The sequence below is a fragment of the Tyto alba genome, unplaced genomic scaffold (assembly GCF_018691265.1).
Source record: "Tyto alba isolate M040663 unplaced genomic scaffold, T.alba_DEE_v4.0 Super-Scaffold_5, whole genome shotgun sequence".
NCBI lineage: Eukaryota > Metazoa > Chordata > Aves > Strigiformes > Tytonidae > Tyto > Tyto alba.
The window spans coordinates 21,231,240-21,241,216 of NW_024881326.1; the positions used below are offsets into that span (position 1 = coordinate 21,231,240).

At 41.6% G+C, this 9,977-nt stretch overlaps 1 protein-coding gene across 4 annotated transcripts; it reads right to left on the minus strand.

The window, feature by feature from the left end:
- Nucleotides 1–857: 857 nt before the first annotated feature.
- VGLL1 (vestigial like family member 1) lies at nt 858–9,977 on the minus strand. Of its 4 annotated transcripts, none has more exons than XM_032993798.2 (6): nt 9,955–9,977; nt 9,161–9,278; nt 5,485–5,714; nt 4,483–4,902; nt 2,272–2,331; nt 858–1,598 (listed from the first exon to the last, which is right to left on the minus strand). In XM_032993798.2, the coding sequence occupies exons 3-6, from the start codon at nt 5,693–5,695 to the stop codon at nt 1,558–1,560; spliced, it is 732 nt and encodes a 243-aa protein (XP_032849689.2). In that variant the 5' UTR covers nt 5,696–5,714; nt 9,161–9,278; nt 9,955–9,977; the 3' UTR covers nt 858–1,557. The 4 variants fall into 4 exon arrangements, with proteins under 4 accessions (XP_032849689.2, XP_032849690.2, XP_032849691.2 ...); XM_032993799.2 differs by lacking the exon at nt 9,955–9,977 and adding an exon at nt 8,656–8,690 and having other exon boundaries at nt 9,161–9,331; XM_032993800.2 differs by lacking the exon at nt 9,955–9,977 and adding an exon at nt 8,656–8,735 and having other exon boundaries at nt 9,161–9,331.

Genomic DNA, 9,977 nt, shown 5'->3' on the forward strand with positions numbered 1-9,977 from the left:
GGCAATTACATAGGAATATTCAAAATGAGTGATTTTTCAGTGCTCATCTATAGGGACACAGGATGTTGGTCTATCTTAATTTAGTTAAAGTATTTCCCCTTGTATGTGATGTCTGGTTGGTTCTAGCTCATGTATATGCTAGAGCAAATTTGTATGATTCAAACTGGGATTTTCTAATTTTTTCTTTTTAAATCAGTACCATAAGCATCTAAAATTGCTGAATTCAAATTATTTATCAGATTACACAAGGTGTTATAACTGAAGTAGACCAGTGGCAGCAGAAACATCTGGTGTAGACAGAGCCACACACACTTACAGAGGCTAAGGATTTGTCCTGTAAATCACAGCTCTAGGATCTCACAGGTCAAATTTTCTCAAGCAACTGCGCAGAGCCGTAGGAAAAAGTTAATTGTGCATCTTTGTATTAAATTAATGTATAGCTAATGAAAAAGGAAATAATAAACCCAAGTTGTTTTTTTTATCCTTAGGATTTAAAATAAAGGCTAAGCAGTTTCTCTTACTGCAGGGATTACATACACAAACCTGAAGACCAGCCCCATGAGGTTTTACTCAGAGTAGCTTCAGCAAACACACCTGCCAAGGGCACGGGGTGAAGCGAGGAGGGGGATCTGAACACGCAGGGTCGGTGCACAGTTCATGGCTGCCACTTCTGCTGCATGGGGGAGCACTGAGACCGCCCCCCGTTCCGCTGCTCTGAGGTCTGGGGTTTTGCTTGTTGAGGTGGGCAAGCCCCTCAAGCTCAATAATTTAAAATTCAACACCACAAGGTTTATTTAGAAAAGGGACCTTTAACACCTGCAGAGAGACTGGGAAAATAGACCATTTCCACCTTCAGCTTTTTGCTCAATGGTATTTTAATTGCATCCAATGAGGATCCAGATTTCCTCCCAGATCTAGTGTTAATTCACTGTTCTCTGGAGGGTGATTATACATGACGAGGCAAAACAGAGCCTTTGGGCATATGCATATTATATAGCTTCTGAAGACAGTCTATGTGAATTGCAAGTATGGTTACAAATTACTGTAATTCCAAAATACAAATATAACATGATTTGCTGATCTGTGGTTGTCTTGAAGTCTCTTTTCTGTGGTCTAAGACTATTTTAAACAATATGGAGATATCAAATCAAGCTAAGAATCTGCAGCATTGAATTTACGCTAACTGCATCCCTGCACTTATCAACTGCACTGATACGAACTGTGTTTCTTACCAAGAGATGGTAAATGAATAAGCACAGCAAGATTAAAATGTGCTAGGAGTCCTTTCAAGAGAGCTACGTGAAAAGCCTTAAGTAGACAATATTTCTTCACGACAAACATACTGTCAGGTTTAATACCATAGCTATTAGAAATTATTTACTGAACAGAAAAAGATTATTTTTCATTCCCCAAATAGTAAATAGCACGTGTATTCTTCCAAGTGAGAGAAAAAGCACAGAACAGCTGCAGTTCATTTCTTCTCGATTCACAGTTGCAAATAATAAAAGTTCACTGCAATAACTTTCTTTTTCAGAATAAAGTAGAGACATCCAGTTGCTAAAAGTACAAATCTTGTCTTCTGTCTTGAATCTGAATACCTGAAAGACACAGCAGTATCAGGACAGTCAAACAGCATAGTCCATGAGACCTAAGATGTTGTGCAAACAAAATTGCACCTGTGGGTCTGATGCAAGAGGGCCCTTACTAGAATAACCAGAATGACCCATCCAAAGTATCCCCAAAATATTGCACATCAAAGAACCAGCATCAGGGCATGACACAGTCTCAAGAGACTAATGAAAACACGGAAGCCTGAATACTTTGGGAATAATTTCTTAGAGCAACTCTCCTAGCAGGGCAGTGGGTTTGTTGGTGAAAACTGCAGCAATGCTAGCACACAGGTCCAACAGGGACCTCAGCCTGAAGTCAGGTGCTTGAGATACAAAGCAAGGGGTGTCCTATCCTTCTGGGATCTGAAACCTGGACAGCCAGTGCAAAACAGGAGTTGTGAAGTGACAGGCTGATGGTATAACCACAAAAACTAAGGTAGATGGCGTTAGAAAATAACATCTCATTTTAATAGAATGTTTTCCTTCTTCTCTGTTAATGTAGTTACAGGAGGTGGCATGTCTATCTGGGGGAAAAATCAACTTTTGAAATACAGTCTGGAAGCAAGCAAGGAAGCATCTTTAATTCTGCATGCATAAGTGAGGCAGCTGTGCTTCATAGGTGAGAACTGATTTGTTCCAAACCTGCCATTTGATTACTCACCTGCAGTGGCATGGCTTACACTGGGATTTTCTGAGCCTTGGTAAGAGCTTGCTTTCCTCTCTTAAAAAAAAAAAAAATACTGGAGATGAGCAGAGATTCAACACAGAGCTAAAAGTAGACAGTAGTTCCTAAAGAAACCTTGTGCTTTTGCAGCCCAGCCTATAGCACAGGTGCTGGGGAGGTCTGTGCTGTCTGGCACAGCAATATATACTTCCATAAATATAAATATCAGCTGTTCTTAAACATGACACAGCACAACGAGAAGTATATTTAACAGATAGAGCCAAGAAACAGGGACTCCCACAGCCAGACTAGATGCACACATCCTAGGGACTTGCCAAAGACTCTCTGTGAACATGGGCCAGCCATTTCTTATCTGTTCTTTTTGGGTTGCTTGATAAGCACATATATGGCATTATACATGTGGTGTTACGAGGCTCCCCAAATATTCAGAGAGGCCACATAAACTTCCTGAAAGAAAAGGCTTTAACAGGTAATGGTTGGGGAGCACTGAGCTGTTTAATTTCCTTTCTAATTTAATTTTCCCCACCCACTTTCTTTCTGAAATTTTGAAAAAAAAAAAAAGTCCACTGTTGTTAGCACTGCTTCCTTTTTTTGATCCCAAGGCTAGTTTTGTGAAACATCTCCTTTTTTGGAGGAGTCAGTTCCTCGGACTCCCAAGCCTTGATAGGCTCACATTGCCCCCTTGGGGGAAGAGGGCACCTAATCTTATTCTTAAATTAAATCCTAGAAGTCCAGACAGCATCATTCAAGTAATTAGACTGTCATTTACTAGCTGCAAAAAGTCTAGGGTGTGTGCCTGTGCAACACATACGTACAGTCTCAGCTAAACCAATCTAACTGTGTACAGATACAAACTTTCTGAGCAGCAAGTCTGTATTCCAGCTGAAGGCACACACACTCTCCCTTTTCCATGTATGGACAGAGACAGGCATGAGACACTCTAGCAGGAGTAAGTCAGCAAAACACTTGCAGTTGGGGTCCTCATAACTACATAGCTTCGGTGTAGCCTCAAAGAGGAACTGTACATAAGACTGCCTGCAGATACAAGCAGTAGTTTTAGCCCACGTTCTGCCAAATTCCTGATGATGCAGATTAGAAACTGGGTAACCAGTAGATATTTCACAGTTGGTTATTTTTTAAAAGCATAAGACTCAGGATTGCTTCTTCCCATGCCTGGTCCTTTTTATCTAGAAGCACCAGGTAGGACGCGCTGTATTTTTCCAGCAGACTCCCTAAACAATTTCACAACCCGTTTTCTTGGAGGCCAGTGCCAAGCTGACTATCTGGGTAACGCCCAGGAACGGCGATGCAGTCGTACCCAAACAGGGCACCAGGGATCTGGCCAGGAAGCCTGATCCCACAGAGCTTCTCAAAAGCAGAAATTACTCACAAGGGAGCAATTTTATCCAGCAGACCTAGATGGTGTGGGGACATAAGCTCCTGGGAAATGGGCTTCAGTCACCAGCCATCCTCCTTCTGTGTGCTGGTAGTACCTAGGATTGGGATTCCCACTAATTGTTAATAATAGATAAGCAACAATCATGGCTTCTGCGTGAAGGGCATTAGCTCTGGGCAAAGTACCGCAGGGAGCAATCACATCCTTCGACACGCAGGGCGGCAGTGCTTCACGGCAGGCAGCAACAGGCTGGGAGACAAGGCAAGGCTGGCCCACCGGCCACTTCACCCCAGTGCTTCCAGCTGCAAACGGAGACTGGGGAGGGAGAGAAATCCCTGGCCTTTCTGGTACGGGCTGCTGTTTCACATCATGTATTCAGAGTATCACTAAAGCCCTAGGCAGTAGGACGGGTTGCTCAGGGCTCTTACCTGGCCACCCCTTTCTGGTCATAATATGGCAGCATCCAGTACACATCACCCTACCTGCTACCTATAAGGTAGAGATCTTGATAGCACTGTGGATAATGTTTATATTCACTTAAAGTATCTCCCTAATGTAAGCCAGGAGGTAAAATATCGTGCAGGTGGGCAATGCGTATTTTTGATTAAGCCATACTATATAGCTAATCAATCCCAAGTACCACACTACACAGCATATGGGTTAACTATTGAAAAAGATTTCTATGAGCTGGGTTGAAGATGGCCCCAATTTGAGAACCTAGGAACAGGCTGTATGATTTTGTATTTTTACAGAAAGCGTCATCAAAGAATACAGTGATAGTATTTCCTTACCTCCCCCAGGAGCTGAACTTTGACTTATATTTTGTAACCTAGCAGGTCCAGTCATACAAGCAGAACTTGAGTGTTGCTTCATGGTACATTCTTGCATGGAAGTTAGGCACCTTTCCTGCTGCAGAAGACCAAGAAGAGAACCGTATTTCCTGTCAGAGATCGGTTCATCTACCGCGTGCAGGTCAGGCAAGGCATGGTGATACACCGAACTGGTAAGACTGGGAGTCCCAATCGAAGGGAACGGCCATAAATCTGCAGGTTGGGATGGATGACTCCGCAGAGCTGATGGCTGGTATTGGCCTGCCATACCAGCAGCAGAAAAATTCTGACCAGAATTTGACATGCTTGTAGCAGATGACGATGGATATTGTTTGGAGTAATGTGAAGAGAAATTCCACTGATGGGGAGACGTGCTATCTACTTAAAAAGAGAAAGAAACATCTGAAGTCTCATCAATTCTTACTTTTTTCCCCAAGGTAAATTCTAATGGACTTCTATTGGAATGCTACCAGATTGCATATGCATTTTTAAATAAATATACATTCACTTTAGCGTTTCTTATCTTAAAAATCAACAACAAATTCATACTAAAAGCAGACTAAACCACCATCACCAATACTTTCAAATAACGGCCTGTAAGAAAACACATGTAACATTTAGCATAGACAGGGTTTTAACAGTTGGAAACTCGGACAAATGTATTTTTGCAAAGACAACAAATTAAGTCACGATACACTTAATGCATCTGACAGTGATGGAGGCTCTTGGCCAGAAAATGAGGACCTGGTCCTGCCAACAGGCCCAGGGAGAGCTTGGGAAGCACCCCAAACAGAGAGATTTACCCAGGAAGTCCCAGCTACATAGTCCAGGGCCTTTCAAGTATGATTTACTTGCTTTCTGCTTGTACACAATTCCAAACACAAGCATGCTGCATCTTAAATTTCTTAGCGAAAGCTAGTCACCCCTGTCTAACACCACACTCACGTACAGAAAGTGGCTCACCATTCTTCAGGAGAACAGTCTCACCCTTGTGCTTCGTGCTTAGGTCTTGTGGGTTCTTGGCATTGCTTAGAGCTCTAGAAAAATGTTCATCTACCATGCTGTTAATATCCCCTTGGAAATACGTAAATACAACACTTTGAGACCCCCATTCTGTTTTCACAGGTTCTTTGCTTTTACACGGCTTTGGAGTGAGCTTCCTTGTTTCTTCCATTTTCAATAACCAACAGCCTCTGTCAAAAAAAAACAGACCTGTCAAAGAAATATTATTCAACTTAAAGCACACACTGAGTGGTGAGCCCATCTTCCTCCTGAAACTGGTAGGGCCAGAAGAACTGTTACTAGTAAGATGAGATTCTTTATCTGAGTTTCTGCTTCTTCCATGCACCCTTTTTTTTTTTTTTTTTTTTTTAACAGATCTCCTTAGTATATACTTCTAATATGAAATACTTTAAGTATAAAACAAAAAGAGAAACCTTTCAATAAATATGCATTACATTTTTCAGAATTGTGATGAGAGTCCCTTTCTCCCAATCAAAGACAAATAGAACTCGGTTTGTCTAACTTGTTCACGGCAGAATCTTTTGCTGGTGAACTCTAAGTTTGATGTAACTGTGCAATACGCAATGTAAGTAAGGGATATTTCATGTCCAAAGCAGCGAATGGCTCAAAGAGATACAGAGCCACTGATGGATACCAACCTTGTATGAGTTATCTGTCAATGCCATAGCATCAGCTCTATTGAAAAATAAAATGGGCACATCTATTCACCAGGTGTCATTTCTCACTCTGCCTTCATCCGTCTTTATACCCCCGGGCTTAGGACCCAGCACTGTGCAAATATGCCCTGAGGATGGAACTGTGCTCAAAGAACTGAAGCACTTGGACAAATAATTCAGAGGTGGCATTAGCCTTGGATGAAGTTCAGGATGCACTTAACATGCTTTGTCCAATTCTGTTTTTTGCATGGTTCAAAAAAAATGCTATGACAGAGTGAAAAAAATAAATTAAAAAAACATTCATTGAAAATTAAAATCACAACAACTTTAGATAAGGTGAAGTTTGAACTACCTTCATCACAAACCTCCTCAAGGAAAAGAGAGTAGTTAGTTGCTTCACATGTTAAAAAAGACACTCAGATTAAATTGTTGGAATTCAAATTATGGCAAATTCATGTAAGAAAACCAACCAAACAAAAAACCTTTTTTGTTTGAAACAACTTAACTGGGAACATGGTGTGTCAGCCACTTGCTTAAAACTTTGGTAGCAAGACTGATAAAACACACAGTGTACCTCAACCAGAAGTTATGGATTTAAGGCAGGAATTACTCTAAAATAGTTTTCAGGTAGTCAACAGAAGACTATAAGACTCCTTTTTGTTCTCCTTGAAAATCTCTGCTGCCACATATGGTAAGAGTAGGACAAGGAATGTCACTGCTTGCCCTGGAGAAGCAAAATTTTTATGCATTTGTGTACTTTCTGGCCACAGGGGAGCTAGTTCTACAACCAGAGCTCATATGTTCTGCTGTAATCAAAATCATATTTAGCAATGCTCAGGCTATGAATGCCATGAGAAGTGCCTGCTGTTTCTATTCAATTATCCAGTCTCGTCAGCTCATCACACTGCATAACATAATTAATTTACCTTGGTAGCAAAAAGGTGGCTGTTATTTTTCAGAGACCAAAGAAACCTTCGGTTGATAGCCAGTTATATCATATAAAACCTAACAAATCATTAGATTTGTGTTTCCATCCAACTAACCCTGGAATGCGCAGCATTGCTTAACCTATTCTGATACATTTATCTGATTTCTTTTCTAATCATAAACCCCCTCAAATCCTCAGAAGTTTCCTAATAAACATTGCACTCATCTGTGCCTCGAAGGGTACTCTGAAGTATCTGCAAAGGCTGCCTCCGCGTGGTCTCTCAGCACTCCTTACACATTCAAAGACTGTTCAGGCTGCAAAGCCGAGTGTTAAGACATTAAGAAATATGAGGATTAAGGTTATGAGCCACAACCCATCCCCTTTTTTAATCTCAAACCTTCGTATACAAACTACTTCTCTGTGTTTATCATTTGCTTCTACGTCTAGTTTTGGTTTTTAGCTCTACCTCCCCCTTATTCTCTGTTCAGTTCTCCCCCTCTTCATGATCCCTTGCTCAGCTAGACCTAGTCCCCTGTCATCAACTACCAATTTGTGTTCGAACTCAAGAGTTCCTCAGTCCTCATCTTAGCATTTCTATTGCTCTGCCCTTCTTGCATCCTTTCCCCAGCTCCAGCTGAACACAGTGGTGGGGATGAGACACATACAGCTTGGTCACCAGTTTGGAAATGCAAGAGGATTGTAGCAGTCATCTGATTGGGAAGACAATCTTTCAGAACTTTAAAACTGACCAAACTTTCCCAAACGCAGAAAATTTAAACAAAAAACCCTTCCTCCCAATGCACAGGCATCTTCCCAAGGTCCAGAAGGGGAGCACAAACTAGCACAACCCAGCCAGGCAACTGGAAGAACTTCAAGCACAGGAAGAGACACTACTTTTTTTTCCCAGTCTTGTTTTAAAAATCAATCCACTGTTTAGGTTAAGAAATTTTCTGGTTGTTCAGCTGGAGGCCAATGCTTGCCATGGAAAAATCCCAATACAAGTGGCGAAAGTTTGGCAAAGTCATCAGCAACCATATGGCCTGAGAAAGGACTACATCAGGCCGTCTCAGTAGCAAGCAGCAAACCAGCTCTTCCTACACTGCTCTACCACTACACAACATACAATTTAAAAAGCATTAGCTCTGGCCCAGAGGTCTATTTTTCCTGTTCCTCACTCAGGGCAAGCCAGCCATTGTGTCTTTGTACCACTTTGTTAACATGCTTAACTTGCTCATAACATTAATTGTAAGTTCTTCTAGCACCATTTATTGGTGTGTAGCAGCTGTTACGCTTGTATGAACTGTGACCACAGTAGTTGCAATGCTAGAAAAATAATATATTTTTTAAAAGAAAGAATGGTCACTTCTATTTCTCCTAAAAACCTTTTGTGCTTTCCAACAGGTAGTCATAAGAAGGCTAGTTATAACCTAGGTTATACTTCAGTCCTCGCAGTGAATCATATACACATGAGGAATCTAATGTCCCAAGAGTCAGGACCTAGATTTGGAGCACTTTGGTCTTCATTACCTGAACTTCTCATTCTTCCGTCTCCAGCAGGAAGTCTGCAAAAAAAGGCAGAAATCCTTCCGATTTGTGTCTGCCACAAACTGTTGTCAAAATATAGAAGTGGAACTCGGGATGAAATGGACTCAGCTTGCCTCACACTTCTCTCCGAACAGGTTAATTATGGCAAAATAGGTCAAGTAATTGTCCTTCAGGTGGACGAGGATGCATGGTCAACACAGGCTTGAGACACAGTTGTTGACTGCTCGCTCACCACCGGTGACAATACTTTATTTTTCACATTCCCCACCCTTATTAGTATTAATTTCCTATCACTGTAGCATCAGACAGGGAACTCTGTTCTCTACTCCACGCGGCCCAAACCAGTTTTAAAAATAAATTTCCACTTCCTAAGTATTAAGCAATAATTTAACAAGCAGACATTCTCTTTCATCGAGTATCCTTCAAGTAAGGGAACATCTGAGAAAGCCAGTGAGCATACACTGAAATTACCGTTGAATTCTCCTACCTTAACTCACTGTCACGAGCGGTGTCACACCGGTGAGATTTTCCAGCTGTGGGACGGTCATGCTGCGTCCAGCAGTTTGGGATCCTTGCCCCGGCAGGCTGCGTGCCCTCTGCAGTGACTGCAGGAGGAGACAAGCAGCGTTCATGAACTCCCTACACGCTTTCTAGCCTCTAGCTGCCAGCGAAGGAGGCACTAGGCGTTTCCTTCAGCCTATCTGCTAAGAATGCATGAAATGCACTCCGACAAGTCAACCAGGTTAGGAGGTTTCAGGAATGAGGAAAAGAGGATTCTAAGTAGGGGGTTTTTTCATGACAATGTGTACACAATAAAGAAGACAGTGTCTGTCTGGACTTCAGAAGAGTTTAAGGTAAGGTGATAAACAAGTTATGGCAGAGAACCAAACCTGGCCAGGGTCAGAAAGAACTTTCCTATGCCGGGTTACAGCATATTCAGCATTAAGTCTGCAACTACAAACATCTGCAAGAAGATCATGTCTCTGTCCCAGATAAGCTGGATAACCAATTTTTTCTCTCTTCCTCGCTGGATCTGTTTAAGTGACTACAGAAATCTTCAGAAAATAAAAATTTCATTCTTGTGCTGGAGGTAGTTAGGTTTTAGTTTGGTTTTTTTTTTTTTTTTAGTAAATTTACTAAAATTACCAAATTGCAGCCATTCCAGAAATGCTTTATCATGGTAAAATTCACCAGTCTCAGCTGGAAAAATACACTGGGGAACTTGTCACCAAACCGGTGACGTTGTATCTTTTATACAGCAGCTCTAGTTTGTTTACTCACCCAGAAAGTAGGAGAGCACAATC

Coding starts and splice junctions, on each gene's coding strand:
- VGLL1 (XM_032993798.2), bottom strand. CDS start 5,695: ATGGAAGAAACAAGGAAGCTCACTCCAAAGCCGTGTAAAAGCAAAGAA. Junction 2,332..4,482: donor AAGTTCAGCTCCTGGGGGAG/GTAAGGAAATAC, acceptor TTTTTTTTTAAG/AGAGGAAAGCAAGCTCTTAC. Junction 1,599..2,271: donor TGTAAGCCATGCCACTGCAG/GTGAGTAATCAA, acceptor TGTGTCTTTCAG/GTATTCAGATTCAAGACAGA.